Here is a 21273-nt window from a genome sequence, read left to right on the forward strand (position 1 = left end):
TTACTTTTACACTGTAGAGAGATTACTTCGGTTTGTTACTTTCAAACCAAACCGAATATATTGGTTCGGGAAATACGCGATACCGGTTTAATTCGTAAATCATAAACCCCCAAGTAGGTCGTCTCAATTTTCTTCACTCGCGACGGCTCTCACTTAAACCACTCTCCCAAGCTGCCGGAAAATACAGCTATGCTCTCCGTCGCTAAACGCCTCGGTTCCGCCGTTCCGTCGCTCCGTAACGGTGCCCCCCTCCTCCAATTCTTCAGAACGGAGGCAGGTCAGCCGAGACGGCGAAACAAGTCCCACTCCCAGCCGCTCAAAAAGAAGGAAGAGAAGTCGGAGTGGTGGATCGTCGACGGAGAGATGCACGAGATCGGCGAACACGTCCCTCTCCGCGAGCGTTTCGCTATCCCCAGAGACAATATCCCCAACAGGCGCCGCAAGCAGCTCCGCGAGCAGTTCATGCGACGCACTCGCCTCGTCCTTAAAGAATCGGTCAGTCCCTTTTCACAATTTTAGGGTTTAGAACTGGTTGTGATTAGTATTCTGATGATTTGTAATGATAGGAGCATGAGCCATGGTGCAAGAAGTACATGGAGCTGTACAACGAGCTTAGAGAAAACTGGGAGAGGCTTTACTGGGATGAAGGCCACTCTAAGAAAATTGCTAGGGATCATGCTAATTACGAGTCTGCGGAAGAAGACGAAGAAGATTTTAATCCATACAGGTTTTCTTTTTCTTTTGAGACCGTTGCTTATTCGCCAGTTTAATGTTTGTGTATATTTGATGGATTTGTTTCCTTGGTCCTCCTTGCAGGAACAGGCGGCCATATAATGATCAAACAAAGGTTATAGCCTGAACTCGTATTGTAATCTGACATTGGTTGGCATTTGATGATTCATCTGACAATCTGATTCTGATGTGATAGCAGGAGCAGGGGTTTGCTAATAGAACAACACCAACACAACAAGGTGATGGTAACTGGGACAAAGTGAATCAAATCCGGGACAAGTTTGAATATGACAGAGAAAGGAGAATGAGAGAAAAAGGTGAGATCTACTTATACATTGACAAGTATCTTTTTTTTTGTATTCCTGCATGAACAAATGTTGAGCTATGATATGTGACAAAGTTCTTGTGAGTAGTTGATCTATTTTGTTTGTTGCATATATGTCTGATGCGGGGGTATATCATAAGTGGGGAAGTTTCTTAGTATTTTCAGCCTTCAGTTAACGGGGGAGGTGAATATGAATTTAGATTGGTTATCCTTTGTTGTTTACCGTCTGCGCTAGAGGGTGTGGTAGTTTGCGTAGCGTAGTTATTCAGTTGTTGATCTCTCTTTCGTATAGACCAGCTCTGATTTCTGTAGACAGAAGTATATTGAATACACATATCATATTGTATGTTTCTTTCATAAACATATCTTGTGCAAACTAAGTTAATTTACTTCCGCTTGTTCTCAGTTGTGTTTGTGTAAACTCTCTCTTATGTTGCAGCCTTTGCACCAATGAACGCCGTACCGGACGCTAGAGACTCGAATTGGAATGCACAGAGAGAGCCATTTGATACTGAGAGATACACTCGGGATTGAATTTGATCATTTTCGCTCTATCTGTTTCCAGTGTGTTACGGAAATGTTGATTTAGCAGATGGTGGAGTCATAATCTGTGTACACATTATCCACAGACGTAGTAGCTTCTCTGGTGGCTTTGCATATCTGACGGTCAACCACAATACTCTTGGAGTAACCGTACTGCACTCAAGTGTGTGATTATACTTCCTAAACTAGGCGTTGTTTTGGATCATTCCGATAAATGACTCTGTAGTTCATTTTCAAAAGTTGAGTAAAATCTCAAGTAACCTTAAGGAGAAGATAAGCAACTAGAAATGTTTGCTCATGAAACTTTTAGAAACAGTAGAATTCAGGCAGTAAAAAAAATCCATAGACATCTCATCTTAGAAAATTAAAAAGTACAAAAGTAAGCGAACTAACATGAACCAATCCTGACGAAGCAATCAACTACTAGATTAAAAACCGGAGTCGAAACGCTTTGTATACAAACATAGAATAAGTGAAATGGCAAACGAGAGATCACTTGTTGTGTTTATATATACTTGTGGTGAGGACCTATGATGAGGCTTGGCGAGCACGAACAAGTGCATTGAGTTCCCTCACTTGGCTTCTCAATCGCTCAGGGTTGCAGAAGAAGTCCATGAATACCCGTCTTTGGAGTTCCACGTCCTTGGAGTGATGCTTCACGATCTGCAGCAATAAGTAGAGTATATTTCACGGAGCTGAGTTTATTCAAATATTCAATACGATACAAGCGTCTTCGATAGTTCGTGAGAGAGGATTCAAAATTAGCAGAGCAAGACTCACCTCCCTTTTCTCGCGGTGCTCTAGCGTTACCTCCTCCACTGCTGCAGAGAGTTTGGAGTTGATTTTTCCCATCTCATCAAGTTCTTTCATCAGCGGCTAATGTTACATTACATGGGAGAGACAACATGAGTTAAACTATAGGTCTTTAGATGAAATTGAAACTGGTAACAGAGAACAGAGATTTCTTTTACCCATGGTGTCAATATGGGCTGCGCCGTAGTTGAAGATGCAAAGAGTAGTTGCTGCAGATTCTGGATAAGGGTACACCTGAGAAATCGGAGAGACGCAACAGTGATACATGATAATCGTAAATACTTGGTCCTACGGAAGAACTTGAGGATGTTATGAGGATTTTTTTGGACTCACAGCTCGTTAATGCATCTATTTCTGTCATCTGGAAGGGAATTTTCGAGGTCAGACTGTAGAGATGATAGATCCGATTGAAGAGAAACTATCTGCTGAATGATGGCTGGAGCTGAGACATAAGTTGATAACCCGGCTTGGACATCTATAACATGAATAGACGAAAATCATCAGCCTAAATTAGGTTAGGAAATATCAGACAAAAAGGAACAATATTGTAAAATGATAGTGTTGACTACTTGAGTGAATGCTCAAGAGATCTCTAACTCCATGTAAAAAGCTGTCACGGTCATCAACTGCTCCCTGTTCTTGGACATCAGATGCAGCTTGGATCAGTGACAAACACCGTCCCTGTATATATAGTGCAAAGACAAAATTAGTTTCATTATCTCATAATTGCAGGGAAGCATGGACTGTGACTATGTATATGACAATACCACACGGCTTCTTGTGGCGGAGAGGTAACCCTGGAGTTCGGATTCAATTACTTTTAGCAGAGAGAATGCTCCAAGCATGTTTTTCTTTTCTAGCTGACATGCTAATTTCAAGAACTGGTGTCTCGCAAGCTGATTAACCAAGTGATTGATGAACTGCGACAAAATATTTGGAATATCAAAGACAATGAAAAGATATCTTAAACATGGAAACCACGCAGTCTTGTGGCGGCGAATACAAAGAAAACTTAAGGCCAACGTACCACTTTCTGTTTACTAATATACAGTTCTTGACGCATGACCTTTAGATCGTAATCACCTACAAGGTTAAGGTGAGTAAAATCAAATGAAATCCCAAAATCATCCAAAAGCTAGGAGTAAAGAGAAAAGAGTAAAAGCTTAATACCTTGCAAAATATAGGTGTCCTGGAGTTGAGCAAGCTCCCAACATAGTTCAGGAATAGTCTAAAAGGAAGAACGGATTAAGCAAATATGTAGTTGCCATAAGAAGTGCCTACACCTTACAGCCTAGTAACACAAAACTTGAAACGTTAAGAACTGGGTACATGAACATACCTCTGATAAGAGTTTTTCTTCTTTCTGATAAAGGGTCGATATTTCTTCTACTAGATCTGCATGTTTTCTCCTGCAAAGTTAAGAAAATGATCACATGAATAAAGTTAAAGTATGACAAGTGAATCACTCAGTGATGATTTTGTCAATATCTTGCTATGATGTTTCAATGCTTTTCTACCTTAGAGAATGTAGATCAAAATGAATATGAGCTTCGACTGATGTTACTTGAGATTTCAGTGTCAAGAGTATAGCTTGTTGTTTAGCGTTCTCGACCTGGGCTTCAATCCATTGTCTCTCACTTGTTCCAAAGCTGTGAATAACAGGAATATGTCTTTGAGAATGAGAAAACTTGTATGCGTCAAAATTTCAAAAAACAAAATTGTGCAATAAGTGGTCTCTCCAGTATATCTTATTATCTTTCGGCTGGCCACGTAACAAGAGAGACCCTTGCACGTATACATTTCTTCGGATAAATTACTATTTCAACACCAGAGTAAGAATTATACTGCAGGAGTACCACGCAATACATACATGGATCGAAGCCGCTGCAGTTCAGATACACGTTCATGCTGTGACTTTTCCAAATCTGCTGCATTGTAAACAGACAAGTTATAGATGCACAATAGCTTCAAACAAGTCAGAAATTCTACACCGTAACAAGACATATGATTTCTATCATGCAGCAGTAATTACATTAACTGCACAAGGATATGAGCATTTTAGGCAAAAAAAAATAGCATATGAAAACAAATATCACATTGTATGAAAATTACCTCGCAACATGTTTGATGTATCATCGAGACTCACCCATGAGCATTTCGATTTACCTTCCTCTGCAACTAAGCGGTATGGCCCCTGACATGATAGTAGATAAATTACATCAAACAGTGTACATAAACAGGTGCAAGATGAATAACACTTGATACTTTCTCCATTCTCAAATTTCTTCAAATAATAGCATTTCTCACTAAATAAGAATAAGATCTCAACTAGTTTTGACTTTTTTTATATGATGGAGAGAAATTGAAATCATCAGCAAGCTATTCACTACTACTGCCATCCACTTACTGTGTCCAGCTGCTTAGTAAACCACTGGTTTAGCTCCTTTGTGCAGGCTGAATCTCCAGCCAAATAGGCATGAAAATCGGAGTAAGCTAAGTAGATTCCATCCTCTGCACATTTGAAACAGCCAATTAAGTTGGCTAAAAAGAGTTGCTGGCAGCTAACCATGATACATATTCTTGAAAATAATCAGTAATGAACTTTTCTACTAACTCATATGTCAAAACCCAACTCTTTGCCTATCAACCAGAAGAAATGGCTACATAAAAAACAACTCGCTGCCTCCGCAAAAATAACAAATAGAATAGTTCCATTACTAATACCCTGGCTATAAATACAAACCCATTTTAACTAACTACTCTTTCAAATTAACTAAATACGACTATTTTATGCAGCTACAGTTCCACATGCTAATTTAAAAGTATAGTGCATTCAAGCCAATTACGATATCCAGCTTCAAAAGATAGAGAAGGGATACCTACCTTCGCCGGAATGATAATGCGCCAGCTCTTGAGAAGTGGAAGCCAATCTTCCTAGAACTCCATTCATCTAAATCACAGGAAAATACCGAAAGGACACATCACAAAATTATCAAAGACCAAAAAAGTTGCAAATCTCTCAGACAATTGTATGAGGGCATGTATCAAACCTGCAAGTTTCTAGCAGATAAACTGTCTTCTATCGATGTTATCTGTCCAGTGACAGCAGAAGTAGCAGCAACTCGAGCACGTCTCCCTTGAATCAGAGATGAAGATTGGCCAGTTAGTAAATCATATTGAGTCTGTAACCGCCTTAGCTGCCTCTGCAGCTCCAAGGCTTCAGCCTTATGCGCCAAAGTTGCATCTCTGTCGATTAGAAAGAAGAAACTGTTAACGATGTTGATGTAATACTTAGTATACAGGCCTAGGTAATCAAAATAACACCTCTGGTGACATAAAGAGATCTCACAGAATAAGAATCTAAATGTAGACATACTTGAAAACCAGGTGACGTGAAAAAAAGTCCACGGAAATTTCTCATTTCTCACAGGGAATAACAAAATACATTTATACAACACACCACAGGGTCAAAGAAACCTAAAGCACTCATGCAAACGCATAATGACATAAGGAGATAAGTGACATGAAACAAAGTTTCTTAACAAAATTACGCCACTTCTCACAATGAAGTGATGAACAAAGAACATTTAACAATGCACCATCATATGTCAAGAAAACATAGCGTACACATTATATGATCACCTAAGGAGATCTCTCACACTAAGACACGGTTTAACATATTCCAAGTGACTGCAAACTAAGTCCTTTCAAAGCTTTCTCAAAAAAAAAAACTATAATAGTAAAAACTACCCTTAAAGCATGAACCAGAAAGTACAGAATCGCATGTGTGATATGAAGGAGGTCTAACCTTACTTCTTTTATGCTTTCTTCCGCTCCAAAAACTGCCTCCTGGTTGTTTCTCCTGGAAGAAAATGCTGATATGCTATCATAGGCCTGGTCTAGATCCTCGCCCTAAATCCATGAAAAAAGGAAGCCAAGGAAATAACATCATAAGACGAACACATACAGGTTTGATGCACTCTCAAATCCGGAAAAAGATAAAAAAACAAAATGGCACAAGAAGTTACCTCTAAGAGCTTCCCTTCTCTTTGAAACTGCTCATATCTAGATCCAGAAACAAGAGAAGAACCCATTAGCCACTGATATACGAGCTAACTACATAGGAAGAAGTATCTTGCAGTATAACTCTCAAAGTGTAGTACAACAAAATAGCCATTCGCCGAATTCTTCAGGGCATATACAATTGAAAACCTTAATATATGACTGCATTTCTGGAATATGATAACTAAAAATCGAGAAAATCATTGATGAAATGAGAAAATAAGCTGTGTAACAAAGTATAACCTAACGGATTATACTAATTACGGCAATGCGAGGTTCGTCAGCTAATACACCTAATTCACTAAAACCTAACACGAATTCAACCGAATCTGATTAAAAGGCAACATTAACATTTCGAGCTCTGGAATCGAGAAAGAGCATTACAGGGAGAGTTCGGGGAGGGAGAGGACATTGGAGGGGCGAAGAGAGGAGCAGATCCAGTCGAGGATAGGGCGTGCGTCGTCGTACTGGAACGGCCATTCGAAGCTGTCCGGGTCTAGCTTTCCGGCGCCTTCGTAACCTAGCTCCGCCACCAGAGAGCACAGTCTCGCACCGCTCATCTCCGATTTGCGTCTTCTTCCGCCGGTTAGATCGCAGCCTCTAAATTGAAATTTGAATTTCACTGTGTCATCTCTTTTGGTTCGGTTTTGAAAGTTCAGTGGAAAAATAATGCGTTTGGTTTAAAATCATTTTATTATTAATACGAAGTTTTCATTTATTTCCCTCGTCTAGTGTTTTATTTATTTTCTGACAAAAAAAATTTATTTATCTTTTAGATTAGCCAAAAAATCTTTTAGATTATTAAAAAAAAAAAAAAAATTCAAACAAACATCCTTTGCTATACGGAGATAAGGTTAAAAAGTATATCAAAAAAGAAAAGTGATTTGGTTCTCCGGCCGACGGCGGGGCTTTCTCAGTCACCGTCGGTCCGGCCTTTGTGTTAGTCGTCCGTTCTGTTTTCTTACTTGATCTATGTGCGTGTGAAGAAGAAAAGTTTTTTTGCTCCCGGCGTCGCACCTTTCTCACGGTGGGCGTTCGGTTTTGCCCGCCGGCGCTGCATCATTCCGTCAATGATGGGCGTTTGGCTCTAGTCTCCGCGTCGTCCAGACTCTATAAGCGACGGCGGTTCAGTTAAGGTTTTAGGTGTTTGGATTAGTTGTCGATCCGGTTGGTTGGTAGGTTTTGGCTTCACAAGGAGTTCTTGGTATCTGGTTGAAGCTCTCGGTGGAAGGAAGCGGTAGTCAAGAAGAAGATGAAGCGGTTGAGTTTAACTACGATGGCGGTGGATGAAGCTCTAGGGTTAGACCCGATGAAGCTTTCCATGGCAGGAGTAAGACGAGGACCACGAGGGTGACGGGACAGACTCCGCCGTGCTCTGGAATGAAAACCAGGCGACTCCGATGAATCGAGGGTTCCGGCCGTGGCGTGCATCGGTGATGCAAAACGGTGGCGGTCGATTCGTCGCGGACGTGACGCGTGGCTACTTCGGACGACGGATGCAAGACACGTGTCTCCGCAGTGTCGGTGCTGGTTTGGTCCGAGTAAAGTCTGGTTTATTAGGTTTGGAAGTAAACCGGTGTTGGTTTAGCTTGGTTTGTTTTTGATTTACATGTTGTTTGGACCGGGTGTTTGTGCTGCATTCATGTAATTGGGCTTGGCCCGTTTTATATATATAAATTTCAATTCGTGGAAAAAAAAAGATTAGCCAAAAAATAGCCCCATTACACAATCTTTATAAGATTTAAGACAGGTAAAACTGTACGTTAAATCTTTATCGGCCTTGGCTAAGAAAAAATGGATAAACCTGAACTAAGGTTGGGCAATGAGGTTCTAATTGGGTATCGGTTTAGATTCAGGAATTTTATCACCATTCAGATGTTATAAAAACTTGGGTTGGATTCAGTTTGGATTTAATTGGAGTTGGTTCGGATTTAGTTAAATTACATATTTTAATTAATTATTAATGCAGTAAATAATTATCTTCGATACTCAATAATATTTTAGTATTAAGATTTAAAAAGAGGTTTGATGCAAGTTTCTTTTTTTAAATAAATTTTCAAAAAAAATTGGATATTTATTTGGATTTGGATAAAATTTATAGTTCGAAAAACTATAGAATAAGATCTATTTGGTATTCACGACGGATTTAGATCGGTGAATTCATTTTTATATGGTCGAAGATTTTCGGATTCGGTTTATTTGGTCAGCCCTAAACCAAACGTGAGTAAGTACAAAAAAACATTACACGAGCCGCCTCGTAAAGAAGAGGACATAGATGTGAAAAACTATACATGTATGCAGAAATCACAATTGAACCTAGGGACTAAAACTGAAAAACTTATGAACCAAAACATTGTGGAGATCAAACCTATAGTCTATAGATCTTGTAAGCGTTTGAACTGAGTTAACCAACTTGCAGCGCAAAAAAAAAAAATTCCCTTGTTTGAACCAGCCAAAGCGGGACCGTTGGCGTTGAGGAGTGTTTCAAGGTGTGCCTACTCTACTTGGTAACTGTTCTGGTTGAAGAATCACGGGCTGAATATATACCGTGCATTACATTTTCTACTTTTTTTTTGTCATCTGGTAGATTAATAATAATTTAAAAGAGTGAGTACACAAAACCAGAAAAAGTAATCAAACCTTTTTGGAGCCTAAAGCCGGTGAGGTGATGGACACCATCCGGAGATACAGACTGATACAAACATCAAAACCAGAAACTAGACTAAAATATGAAATCAAAGTTGAGAAGGATCCATAAAGAGTTACATGATAAACTGCAATGGTGATGGAGCGGACTGGAATCAGACGAAGAGATGAGATTGAAAGCAGAGCACACCAATAATTACATGTTGAGAAAAGCCACAAGATAACATGGAAGCACACTAGCAACACCGACACATAAACTGAATCTGAGAGAAGTTAGAATCCTTAACCGTTGCTGTAAACATCTTTCAATTCCAACTATGACTCGCCATTGGACCTTGAATAGGCTATAGGCTCTCCACACGCTTCATATGCACCTTCACCCCACAGTGACGCCTCTAAAAGCTTCCCGAAACCAACTTATTCACACAGCCGGTAACTGGAAAAAAATCACTCCAAATCTAGAACTAACACGGTCAACACAGCGACAAGCGAACAACAGTGAAGCAATCGTTCCAAACCCATCTATCTTCTTCCGTTACTCTCGAAACTAAAGAAGAGCTTGCACCAGTCTCTGACAATCAAAGCTCAACAACCATCGGGTTGACTCCAATCCCTGATCCCTCACTCCACCGTCTTTTGAAAGCCTCATCTCAAAATTAAGCACAAATACTAACATAGAAAACATAGTAATACACCTATGAATAGCTTCAAAAGAGAGAGTTGTAGCCTTGCTTGGCCACCGAATGTACGCCAAACCAGAACCCGACAGGCGAGCTCAAGACTACCGCAATGAAACCGACAACCCAGCCCGTCGCAAACTCCATCCAAGCAGAAACGAACAAGATCTAAAACCGGAGACCTTGAATCCATTTGTTAACTCAGATCTGAAACTAAACCAAAAACGGTGATGTTCTACCGAAAACAAAGACATAGAGACTTAAAGGAAGGAGAAACGGGGCCGCTCCCGGTGACGGTAAGAGATACCAACCACTGGAGCAGAGGACGAAGAACGGCGACGGATTTTCTAGGGCTCTGTTTTGCCGCGAGAACAAGTTTTGATTTTCTTTTTCATGAACATTTTCTACTTTAGTTTGCACTTTTGGAAGTGCTTATGAATAAAACTGTAGTTATGAATATACTAAACATGATGCATGTATAATTATTTGTCTTGCTTCTACATTTCTTTGTATACAAAAAATTTGACCCATCTGAATAACAAATAATATTGTTTTTTTTTGTGTGGGAGAGGAGCAGAGGCAGATCTATTACCAACATAGGAAGTCAGCGGACCCCGGTAAAATTTCGAATTTATTCACTAGTTATAGCAAATTTCTTTAAGGGACCCCCTAATGAATATGTGTTTGACCATGTTTCCATTTTTACTTCTGCATTTTCTAAAAAAGAAGATGTTCTCTTTCCTTTGTTCTTTCATGAAAAAGGAAACAATAGTAATTTTAGATGTCTTGTTTCTGTTTTCTGTATAATATTAATTGTATTTAATCTTAGTAATTTCAAAACAAATCATACACATTTCCAATCTTTACATAAATGTTAGGTTTTGGATTTTAGGTAAGCAGCTCGTTAGTTTACATCATTTCAAATAAATTTATGGGTTTAAGATTATAAATTGTATTAAATTAAATATTATTTTATAAATAATTAAAAAGTATGAATTATTAATAACAATTTTGATAAATTTTAAAATTAGAAATAAATTTAAATTATAACTATTTATATATAATTATTTTATTTATTTTAATATATTTTATGATCTCGGTAAAATATAATTCTGGACCTGCCACTCGGGGGAATCTTTTGAAAAAAAACATCTAGTGTAATTTAATTTCTGTGAAATAGATTGAAACAACACATCTGCGCAATAAAGTGGAAACGTATAAGCTAATTTAATCAAAGCTAGTGGCATGATGTCTTTAACCTTGCTTTAGACTTCAGAGTGCTACATTTTAACGCATTCTCTTTCCCTGATTTTTAAGCATGGGTCTATTTCTAGCTTTATTAACATTTGATTGTCATAATTGAACCACTTTGTCTCTCTTTTCCCCTTTTAAACACCCACTTTCCCCTTTATTTAACCGTGTATTTCTTTTGTTTTTCTAAAAGATAATGAAAATCCATAAGGAAATCAATAGTTTTGTTTATCTTGTAACCTGAATTTTAATAGTTGTAACCTAAAGAAGAAAAGACAGGAGCATGTCATAATTATTCTAGGGTCACGCCCAACATTTACGTGATAATAGTTTAACGTTATGTAAAGTCATTTGGTTATGCTGTCCAAAACAATATCATTTGCTTATACAAACTCATTATTTTCGGGAAAACTATTGTAACTAAAAGAATTAAGCAAAAAAAAACTCAAAGAATATGTGACTGCTTTTATGAAAGGTACGCTATATAAAAATTATGGGGAAATCCGGTGGAAAATGAAAAGGCTAAAAAGAAGGAATTTTAGTTAGAAAAAGGCATTTTTCTCTGCCATGAAATGAATGAAACTTTGGTCTTATTAGCATAATATCTTCTACAAGATTCATCCACATCATGAATTCGAAAAATGTACCACCCAGTAATGTAAGTATACCACAGTGAAAAGTGAAACGAAATGGAGGAGGTTTCGACAACGTTGTTATGTGTTGCAAAAGTGTAGCAGTGAAAAAACAAAAAGAGTGAGCGGGATCATCAATTTGGTATCCAAGTCATTCACATAATATGGTTTTGATTGAAAACTCGAGTCTCAATAACCATTGCTTTATGTTATTTCTTTCTTTTGTTCTAGCTCGCTAGTTATTTACTTTGTCAGTACACGTTTTAATTATCACTTCAAAATTTGATTTGTCTTAGTAACTCAAATATGATTTGAAGGATTTAATGAGAGTTATTCGCATGAATTCTATTAAACCATACTTTATTTATTCAGCCAATCTTTAAAATTTCATTAGAATATACTATAAAATATTCTGCTAAATTCCATAAAATTTGTTGTCCTGCCAATCATTCAGATCCATTATTTGGCGTACGTTAACTATTTAATATAGTCCATTCCTTTTCAATACTAGAAAAGGCGAAGAGGTATTAATACACAAGTCAAACTTTCTGTAGAGAGGAAGAAGCTAAGCTATACCAATCAACAATCCCCTCCTTCCATTCCCATACCTAACCTCTCACCAAATCCAACAGTTACACAACCAAAAATCAGCTCAAATTTAGACATACTTAGGAAAATATAAAGCTGCAAAACAAGTCTCACATTGTTTAATAGTTTACGTAATACAATATGGCTCGCTCTTCCCAAAGCTCTACTACTACATATATCTTATCTTTTAGAATTCATCTCCATGACTCTACGCATAAATACATACATGGTTTCACAAGCATACATTCTTCTCCCATTTTTAAAATATAAAAATATTAAGACACAACCAAAGTGTTGTCTGACTCAGTCTCCCACGCGTTGTGGCTTCAAAGCACCCGTGTTGGCAAAAAACAACTTGGAATGCACCCAAACCCACCTCCTCTTTTCTGCATTTTGAATAACAACCATTTTTTAAAACACGATCTTTAACAATACTCTGAACACAATTAAATATTAAAATGATAAAAATGTAAAAGCAAAAAAAGACAAGAAAGATCTGCGTACCTTTGTGGATTTGACGGAGAGAAGTGTAGGTGAGATCCTGTACAAGTCTTCGTCCACGGGCTTCGTCCTCCGCTTCACCATAGGAGTTGGACAACTTATCGGTGCGTCAGACTCACGTGCCTCCGTCTTGAACTTGTGTTGCTCCTTGGAACTGGTCCTCTTCGGCTCCTGGCCCACCCTAGCCTGAGAAAACCCCCAAGAACACATAAGTAACGTCGTTAAGGAGGAGTGTTAGATATGGTAGGGAAGAGAAAGCAAGTACCCGGCGTCGAGGGACGAGAATCACGGCGGGAGCGACAAGGTGGTGATTATCGTAAAGATCGCCGCCCGCGAGGTAAAGATCACGATCTTGAGGGTAAGCAGCGTAGTGGAGAAAAGAAGGTTGCTGATGATGAGTGGTGGTGGTTGCTGTCTCGAAGCACTGAGTGAATGGAACGGCGTCGTTCCAGTCCCAGCTTCCAAACGCCGGCACGTGTCCTCTCCTGCAGTACTCTCCTACTCCACCGTATTCCTGATTGAAAAACAAAATAAGAAGTTAAAACATTGTATAACCAAAACAAGAAGGAGAAAGAGAGAAAGGAGCTTACGTAGTCCATGGCTGTTGTTGTGAATGAATTTGATGATGTTAGATCTCTGCTTTAAAGTAAGTGAGAGAGAGAGAGAGATTGGGGTTTATTAAATGACCCGATGGGTTTACTCAACACTCGGCCAAAGTTGTCTTAAAGTCTACTTGTAGGGGTGGTTAGTGAGAGAGAGTAGAGACACTGTGTGTCTGAGCAGAGAGAGAGAGTGTGTGTCTCTTGGAAATTATCAGTAGTAAGTGAAAAATATATTAAAAAAAAAGTTGGCTTTAGCCTTTAGCTAACTCTTCTTTTTTCTAGCAACAGCTAACTCTTCTTCTATTAGCTAACTCTTCTTTTTTTTAGCAACAGCTAACTCTTCTCCTATTTTACCTTTTTTAACAAAATTATACTGTAGTTTTTTGGTTTCTTTATCTCATTTTATACAGTTTTCTGTACTCTGTCTTTACTTTTGAGTTCTTAAATGTTTTATCCTTTTTTTTTGATCAAAAAATGTTTTATCCTTCTTTATAGAAAAAGGTTTTGTTGGCTGAAGACTTTGTTTTACATGGGGTTAAAAGGAAAATGAAAAAACGTTTACTTCCATGGTTCAGAATTAAAAAAAAGACTCAACGTTTACTTTATAGAACTTATTATACGGAAAGTTATTAGATTGACCAAGTTTTATGGCCTCTAAAGCTGACTTATGCATTTAATTTTATCGATTCTTTACTCTTTCCTTAACGTCCGATTCTTTACTAATTGCTATTCTGTACTGGGAAAAAAGAATACTCCTAAAAAATACATTTAGTGGAGCAGATAACATTGATGATCTTTTATCAGAATATCCAATTTGAAAATGAAATTTTGTTGGAAAAAAGTGAAGATTTTAGAGACAGAGGAGTTAATAAAGGAGCTTTAGGAAGAAGGGGCCACATGCAACATTATATTTACCTCTGTTATGTAACTTTGTGCTATGTGCAGTGTGCAAACAACATTGCCACGACTCCAAGCAATACCATTTATTATCTTTTGTCAATTTCTCCCCCCTTTCGCTTATAAAATTACATCTTTACAATGAATATGTCTCTAATTTTAAAATACATCATCAGTAGTTTTATTTGACAAAGGACATGTGGGGCTAAGTTAAAATTATTGAAGATGTACATAACATCATAATTCAATTTCAACTGCACATTGCAGCCTTTGAACTTGGGAAAGCAGTTAAAAACATATATCAACGGAATGACTTTCCATTGATGTAATAAATGTTTGGGTTAAGGTATGTTATGACTCTTATAACTGATTAAGTAACTGATTAAGTAATTAATTAAATGGATTTTGACTCTTATAACTGATTAAGTAGTTATAAATGTTTTTTTGTATATATATACTCTAAGAAGATTGAGAAGCAATTAACAAATTTTACTCCCAATAATTTTTGTTAATGTTCTTACACCAGAGGTAATCTAATTGAAGTTTCTAATCCGGATCTCAAAGTTGAATGGCACAAGAGATATGCTACACATTAAAAATATTCAGAAGATATTTGACGTGTTATTCTTTGCAAAGCAATATGCTACGTCGTGATACTATTAGAACCTATGGTTCACAAGTTTCAGTTCTGGTCAACACACCTATTGTGCTTCTCCATGCAGCCAAAACTCTATTTATAGTCTTTCAGACGAATCCTATATATATATCAAGCCTATTACATCTATCAGCCCATCAATCAGAGCAAGATGAGATGTTGGAATACATATAAGCTACTAACGACATATACAAATATATTAAAAGTCTAAAACCAGTGGAACCGTTGAAAAAAACGATGCCTAGAAGACTAGACCAAAGAATCGCGTGGATCACCTTTGAATCGGTGGACGAATATGACTATAAAAACTGAAGTTCAAAAATAAAACATTTCGAATCCAGTAGAGAAAGAAATTGAGAATCTAGAAATCTGGACTCTCAACACGCTCTCCAACTTTGAGAATGAAGGGAAAGGCTGCGTCTACGTGCCTCTAAAGAAAAATGGTCAAAGGCTATTTTTTTCTTCCTTTAATCTTTGTCTTCTTTTTAAACTTGTTATTTTATTTATTTTGTTACATTTATGAGCAACTCTGAGGTGTGCAGTAACCTTTTTACGCTTTCAAACGTCTGGAGTCGATGGAGAAAAAGACCGAGGAGAGAGCTAACATGTTATATATTCTGTTTCTTCGTTCCCATGTATTTGTCCTATTATATACTAACTGATATTCTTATTCGCTTTGTGGTTAAAGTAGCCAACTGTTGTTGTCGTTGTTGACGATACATAAAGAATGAAAGCAACAGGAAGCTGCTGTTTTGTTTTCTTGTTTATTGGTAATCTTCCGATTATTCACTGGATTATAAATTCTTAAAAAGGCCACGAAGGTTTGACGTAAACCCCCTGACAAAAACATTAACGTATAATAAGGCTCAAATCAGGCCCAAGTACATTACAGATGTAACTTAATGTTCCTTTTCAATAAGAGTATTTAATTTAAAATTTTAAGATATGTAGTGGGTACTGTGAATTTTTTTCTTCCATTTGCAGTAAAATATTTTTTTTTTCTTATTTCAGAAATGAACAAACTTACAATATGCGATAAAACTATAAGACCTCTAAAACTTACTTTCATGTCAAAAAAATAAAAAAAACATAAAAGCAGAAAAAATAGAACTTGAAATCGTTCTATTTTGGAGCGAACATGACATCAAATATCGATATAGATTTGTAGCAACCGAATAGAAGATTTAGCAGAGACAAACATGAAATGAAAGACTCGAGAAACTATAACACGACCCTAGTGAAAAATGAATTCAACGGCTGCTTACACAAATTGATTTTCTCCGAAGAATAGTAACAGACCGCTTAATGACTGCCCTATGGATCCCGAGTTGGGAAAGAACTAAACCTGTTTCCAACAATAACAGGACAAAACACGCCACAGATGCTTAATAGCGCTTAACAAACTTGACCGCGCTCTTCCTAAAAGTCGGTACAGAGAAATTGGCAGCATCACCACCTCCCGAGTCTTACTACCTCCTTCAACAGCAAAGTGTTACCCCGAACTCCAAGGAAACGAAGAACCTCCACAACCCAGCGCTTTTAAATCTGCAATTTTAATCTAAACTAACAAGCAATGCCAACACCAACAACAAAAGAGGTGAGATGAGCTAAATTAATGTATCACTCAGTAGCTAACCAACTAATCTTGACTTGGAGGTCTTATCGCAACCAGTCTGAGGTCCGAGACCTCTAGCTCAGGCGACGCATACACGCTTAGCCTTTGTAGACTGAGGCAAAAGCGACATAATCTTTCAACAGCTAGTTGTACAAGATTGAAGACATAGAAGGAAAGTGACCAAAGAAAAATTGCTTCGATTGGTATGGTGACTAAAGGAAAAGAAATGGAGGCGGAACTTTCATTCATGGTCGAGAATGTCGTTTCCTTTGAAGGAGAAGTGTTGATATGTGTCTCCTTATAAAACCTCTTCAACTGACATGTGCAACATACTTAACTCAACCACTTTCATATTATTTCTTTCTAATTTTTTGTCGTATCTATCTATCTTATTAAAATAGAAGTACACATAAGAAATAACTCTAAAACTTACACTTTATTTACAATATCATGCCACTGAAATAATTAATAAACTTAATTTTAAGGATTTTGTTTTTTCCTAGTTTAATGCATAATTTCCTAAATTGATTCCACAACAAATTCATAATAAATCTTAAATTTAATGCATATTAATACTATAAACAAGTAAATAACCTCTTAATTATGCTCCTAATTTAATATATATATATATTATACCATTAGTATAAAGAAAAAAATTAAAGTGAAAGCAAATATTTATACGGTCAATGATCAAGCTATAGAAATAAACAATAATAGCTTAAAATTATTTTTTAACAAATTTATTTCAAAAATATTATTATTATATTATGTATATGTATTTATAAATTTATTTATCTGTTTTAAGAGATGCTAAGATTTTGGACTTGGAAAAAATTATTGACCTACACCTATATTATTTTAGTTAAGGAATTTAAAATATATATCAGAATATTTTATTAAATTTTAATTTTAATTTTTATTATAATTTTAAAAATTAATTTTCAATCTAAATTTATTTAAATATTACACATACATAATTTTAAATAAACAAAAAACTAAAAATATAAAATAAATACCCGTCCGGACGGACGGGTCAAGGTCTAGTTGTTAAAATGTTTACTAATGTAACTGTCCTTTGGACCATCAATGAAATTGTTATTCCACAAAACAAAAGTTGACATATTAATAAGGAAAAATTTCATAAGTATCCTAAATTAATTTGCGTTGATCTTTTTAATACCCATTTTTTTTGCTATCATGTTTAATACCCAAATTAATTATTTAAATAATTTAATATACTTATTTTTTAAAATGTGTTAATACTTATTATATAAAATGTGTTTTATTTATTTTAAAACATGTGTTTCTTTTAATATCCAAAGTATGCTTATTTTAATAATAAATACACTTTTAAGATAATTTTTTTTTTGAAAATTTAAAGAACTAAGGTAGCTAATTCTGGATAATCTTAAAATTTTAATAATATTAGTTTTTATTTTCTGAAGTTTTAAAGTAAATTATTTATTTCATTCCAAATTAAGGTTAGTAAATTTGAAATATTATCCAAAATTTATTAACCTTTATTCTTAAAACTTAAAATCGAACTTTAATTTAAAAAAAAAATTAAGTTTAGCTTGAAATTTATTACTATTTTTGATTAAAATTAACATAGTTTAAATATTAAAATGAACACAGTTTTAAAAGTAAATATATTGAGTAAAATAACTAGTTTATGTATTAATATGGTTACTAAAAACGTTTGGGCATTAAAATGGTTACAAAATTTAGTCAGTGTATTTTTCCATTAGTAATTGCAATATGTGTTATGAAATAAATATTCCAATCCCGTGATAATGTACTAATAATTCAATATGGTTCACGTGTTTTTATATGAAACTTAAGTATATATACATATACATGGTGTTTAGTGGTTGGAGATGCCCTGATGCACATTAACATTGACACCACAAACACTGTCAGTTGTAAATGATTTGTTTGCGTGTTGGTGTCACCATAAAATTTCTGCCCAATGGGGTTTATGAGAAAACCGATGGTCAAGAACAAAATTGAAAACTTCACAAGGCCCAAAACCAAATACAAGAATTGTGTTTTGACAGGACCACATAAGTGGCACAATCGAAAATAGAGCCAATAAGCCATACCCAAAAAGAAGAGCACAATCCCAGATGCGTATGTTTTCACTACCCCCGACACAAGTTTTCAACATTACTGACACTAGCCAAACGATGATTAAATACTGATTAATATTACCCAATCAAAAAATTTCTTCTGTTATCCTAAAACACCTTATCTCTAATCCAACCATTCATTCTAATTGAAAAGGGACGATTCTAACCCGATACGAAACCAGCAAAATGACAGAGAAATCAAATCTTTTTTTTTTTGCCATCTAAACGTTTATTTAAATATGCAAGTCCAGTGACAAAATCCACAAACCATTACAAACAAAATAAAAGGCCCAAAACTAAAAGACTAACTAAACACTACTAGGCAAAAGCTCAACAACCAAAAACTGAATACATCGGCCACTCGTCTAAGATTTAGCGAGTCCGAGGCACGTGTGAAGTTCCTCACAAACGAGGAAACCACGCGTCACACGATCGCTTATCTTCATCACCGATTGCCATCATCATCGGAAACGCCTATCCACCACCGGACTCCACCGGGACACAACACCTCCACCATAATAACCACTCCAACGACTGTATTGGAGTTTCTACAGAAGCTAGACTCGTTGAACGGAGCTTCAATCGATCGGGATCCAATCACAAGCCATCCACCACAAATACGGACCATCACAAGGAAACCCACGAACCAACATCGCGTCTCGATTGATAAACAAAATGAGAGCCAAATCCCGAACGCCACATCAAGCAGTACAAAATAAAAGCTGACAAAAAATCTTGAAGAAAGATCGATGTCGGAGTCAAAGCTGACCGTCTTCAACGGAGGAGAAGTTGATGACGCCCAGGGTCAAAGCCGATGGAAACAGAGCCATCGCTTCCCAGAGACAAACTGGACCACCATCTAGAAGAAGATGCATCGCCGAAAGCAGAGAAAATTACCACCGTAAAGTCGGTGTGATACCAATACTGAACTTTTATCTAAAGCCGAAAACCAAAACAAGAAAATAAAATCAAAAGACAAGAACCGGACTGACGGTGGCTAGGATAGCCGATACCGTCGGCCGGAAAACGCAAAACACTTCGGTAGAGTTTAGAGAGAAGGCAGAGGGAAGAGAGAGAGAAGTTACTTTTTTCACACAAAATTTTTGTTAGTTTGAAGTAGGAAAACAGAAAAGGGTGACAGAGAAATCAAATCTACGGAGAGACAAGTCATACGATTATGCAAAATAGATAAACATAATGAAGAAAAGCATTAAATATCCGAGATGATTTCCGTTTTATTTCACCAAGTCTTATGTCAAAAGGGTGAAATCAAAACTCAACAAAAGTCAATAGTTTAACCGATCCGGTTTACTGATACCGGAGATTCCACAAAAGACAAACTACAAAAGCATTTTTTAAAAAAGAAGGACAATAGATCAGAAACCGACGAACGACCAGATCCGACGGCGACAGTTAAACCTCTTTGTTTTCTTCCTCGTCACTCTTCTTCTCCGCCGGCGAAACGAAGATCCAGGTGAAACCGAACGGATCCGTCACTTTCCCCTTAACTCCACCGTCAGCTTCACCCTCGGAGACCTCCTCAACTTTCACAGCTCCGGCGGCAACGGCCTTCGCAACGGCAGCTTCCACGTCATCGGTCTCGAGGAGTGCAGACACAGTCCCCGTCTTCGCACTGTTCAAACGTAACACAATCAAGTCAAAATCCAAAACCCTAGAATCTAGCAAAAAAATGTTTGAAGCATAATAATAATTTTTAAGACACAATATATACTCATCCTATCACAAGTTAAAACCAGATCTGAAACGAAATCAAAACCCTAAGTAAGTGAAACCCTAAACAAGCAGATCTAGTCGTGGCCAAGAGAGGGAGAGGGAAGAGCTTACTTAGAACCAGAATGGACAGAGACGTCGGAAACAACGACGGTAGTGCCAGCGAGCTTGAGCTCAGCGGAGACAACGTGAGGGAGCTCTTGGTCAGCCTTACGCTTAGGGTAAAGAGAGTGTCCACCAGTCTCCGTCGCGTCGAACACCGCCTTGTAGAAAGCAACGGCTTCACCGACCTTCTGTGCCTCCACGATCAGCTGAGGCTTGTACGCCGTGAAGGTAACGGACTTCTCCACCGCCGTGGCACCGTTCGCAGCAGCAGCAACGTCTTCTTGAGCCATCGTTGTTAGTGAGAGAGAGAGACAAAGAAAGATTCTTTTGTTAGTGAGAGAGAGCGAGAGAGAGTAAATGCAAATAGCGTGTGAAGAAGGAACAAGCTAGAGGGTCGCTGAGGGGAAATATTTATTTAGGAAGCGGAGAAGCGGAATCGTTTCGTGACGTGACGAGGATACTAAACTGGTGTATAACAATTGCTCTCACGTCCGGGGGGATTTACCCTTACTTTATCACTTATTTACGAGCACGTACCCCTACTTTCCCTATCCTACGGGCTATACGGCTACGTGTCTCGCCTGCGTGTCTCCCCCTCGTTTTTGAATTTTTAAATTAAAAAATAATTAAATATTCGAATATTTGTGAGACGGTAAAGTTAGTTTGTTATCCACTTTCCCGTACCCAACTAGCTTAGCTAAATTATCCAATAATTCTTTATTTTTTAAATAACACTAAAGTTTTTAGGTTTAATGGATGTGCGTGTTCA

At 37.1% G+C, this 21273-nt stretch overlaps 4 protein-coding genes across 6 annotated transcripts; 1 reads left to right on the plus strand and 3 right to left on the minus strand.

Annotated features, from left to right (window-relative positions):
* The first annotated feature begins 112 nt into the window (after positions 1 to 112).
* LOC108855180 (uncharacterized) lies at positions 113 to 1866 on the plus strand. 2 transcript variants are annotated; one of them, XM_018628931.2, is made up of 5 exons: positions 113 to 495; positions 567 to 727; positions 817 to 847; positions 929 to 1049; positions 1497 to 1866. In XM_018628931.2, the coding sequence occupies exons 1-5, from the start codon at positions 190 to 192 to the stop codon at positions 1589 to 1591; spliced, it is 714 nt and encodes a 237-aa protein (XP_018484433.1). In that variant the 5' UTR covers positions 113 to 189; the 3' UTR covers positions 1592 to 1866. The 2 variants fall into 2 exon arrangements, with proteins under 2 accessions (XP_018484433.1, XP_018484434.1); XM_018628932.2 differs by having other exon boundaries at positions 114 to 495; positions 932 to 1049.
* A 64-nt stretch (positions 1867 to 1930) lies between these two features.
* LOC108855179 (AUGMIN subunit 3) lies at positions 1931 to 7150 on the minus strand. 2 transcript variants are annotated; one of them, XM_018628930.2, is made up of 18 exons: positions 6860 to 7150; positions 6442 to 6478; positions 6222 to 6325; positions 5464 to 5659; positions 5297 to 5363; positions 4821 to 4924; positions 4526 to 4607; positions 4284 to 4338; positions 3931 to 4062; positions 3753 to 3822; positions 3584 to 3641; positions 3441 to 3496; positions 3181 to 3333; positions 2983 to 3094; positions 2747 to 2888; positions 2572 to 2647; positions 2381 to 2476; positions 1931 to 2263 (listed from the first exon to the last, which is right to left on the minus strand). In XM_018628930.2, the coding sequence occupies exons 1-18, from the start codon at positions 7033 to 7035 to the stop codon at positions 2129 to 2131; spliced, it is 1851 nt and encodes a 616-aa protein (XP_018484432.1). In that variant the 5' UTR covers positions 7036 to 7150; the 3' UTR covers positions 1931 to 2128. The 2 variants fall into 2 exon arrangements, with proteins under 2 accessions (XP_018484432.1, XP_018484431.1); XM_018628929.2 differs by having other exon boundaries at positions 4284 to 4341.
* Positions 7151 to 12326: 5176 nt separating this feature from the next.
* On the minus strand, positions 12327 to 13559 carry LOC108849643 (uncharacterized). The gene is made up of 4 exons (XM_018623227.2): positions 13361 to 13559; positions 13036 to 13284; positions 12774 to 12956; positions 12327 to 12655 (listed from the first exon to the last, which is right to left on the minus strand). Exons 1-4 carry the CDS (start codon positions 13367 to 13369, stop codon positions 12596 to 12598), a joined length of 501 nt encoding a protein of 166 aa, XP_018478729.2. The 5' UTR covers positions 13370 to 13559; the 3' UTR covers positions 12327 to 12595.
* A 6324-nt stretch (positions 13560 to 19883) lies between these two features.
* LOC108848809 (uncharacterized protein At5g48480) lies at positions 19884 to 20895 on the minus strand. Its single transcript, XM_018622254.2, has 2 exons — positions 20514 to 20895; positions 19884 to 20301 (listed from the first exon to the last, which is right to left on the minus strand). Exons 1-2 carry the CDS (start codon positions 20792 to 20794, stop codon positions 20082 to 20084), a joined length of 501 nt encoding a protein of 166 aa, XP_018477756.1. The 5' UTR covers positions 20795 to 20895; the 3' UTR covers positions 19884 to 20081.
* Positions 20896 to 21273: the final 378 nt, after the last annotated feature.

The sequence above is a fragment of the Raphanus sativus genome, chromosome 4, assembly GCF_000801105.2.
Source record: "Raphanus sativus cultivar WK10039 chromosome 4, ASM80110v3, whole genome shotgun sequence".
NCBI classification, from domain to species: domain Eukaryota; kingdom Viridiplantae; phylum Streptophyta; class Magnoliopsida; order Brassicales; family Brassicaceae; genus Raphanus; species Raphanus sativus.

What these genes read in the sequence shown, in the direction of transcription:
- LOC108855180 (XM_018628931.2), top strand. Translation starts at nt 190, where the DNA reads ATGCTCTCCGTCGCTAAACGCCTCGGTTCCGCCGTTCCGTCGCTCCGT. An exon ending in GCCTCGTCCTTAAAGAATCG is followed by an intron (nt 496 to 566) that starts GTCAGTCCCTTT and finishes TTGTAATGATAG; the next exon opens with GAGCATGAGCCATGGTGCAA. An exon ending in AAGGAGAATGAGAGAAAAAG is followed by an intron (nt 1,050 to 1,496) that starts GTGAGATCTACT and finishes CTTATGTTGCAG; the next exon opens with CCTTTGCACCAATGAACGCC.
- LOC108849643 (XM_018623227.2), bottom strand. An exon ending in TTCTCGTCCCTCGACGCCGG is followed by an intron (nt 12,957 to 13,035) that starts GTACTTGCTTTC and finishes GGGTTTTCTCAG; the next exon opens with GCTAGGGTGGGCCAGGAGCC. An exon ending in TCTCCGTCAAATCCACAAAG is followed by an intron (nt 12,656 to 12,773) that starts GTACGCAGATCT and finishes TTCAAAATGCAG; the next exon opens with AAAAGAGGAGGTGGGTTTGG.
- LOC108855179 (XM_018628929.2), bottom strand. Translation starts at nt 7,035, where the DNA reads ATGAGCGGTGCGAGACTGTGCTCTCTGGTGGCGGAGCTAGGTTACGAA. An exon ending in TCCCTCCCCGAACTCTCCCT is followed by an intron (nt 6,479 to 6,859) that starts GTAATGCTCTTT and finishes TTCTGGATCTAG; the next exon opens with ATATGAGCAGTTTCAAAGAG. An exon ending in GCATTATCATTCCGGCGAAG is followed by an intron (nt 4,925 to 5,296) that starts GTAGGTATCCCT and finishes TCAAATGTGCAG; the next exon opens with AGGATGGAATCTACTTAGCT.
- LOC108848809 (XM_018622254.2), bottom strand. Translation starts at nt 20,794, where the DNA reads ATGGCTCAAGAAGACGTTGCTGCTGCTGCGAACGGTGCCACGGCGGTG. An exon ending in TCTGTCCATTCTGGTTCTAA is followed by an intron (nt 20,302 to 20,513) that starts GTAAGCTCTTCC and finishes ACGTTTGAACAG; the next exon opens with TGCGAAGACGGGGACTGTGT.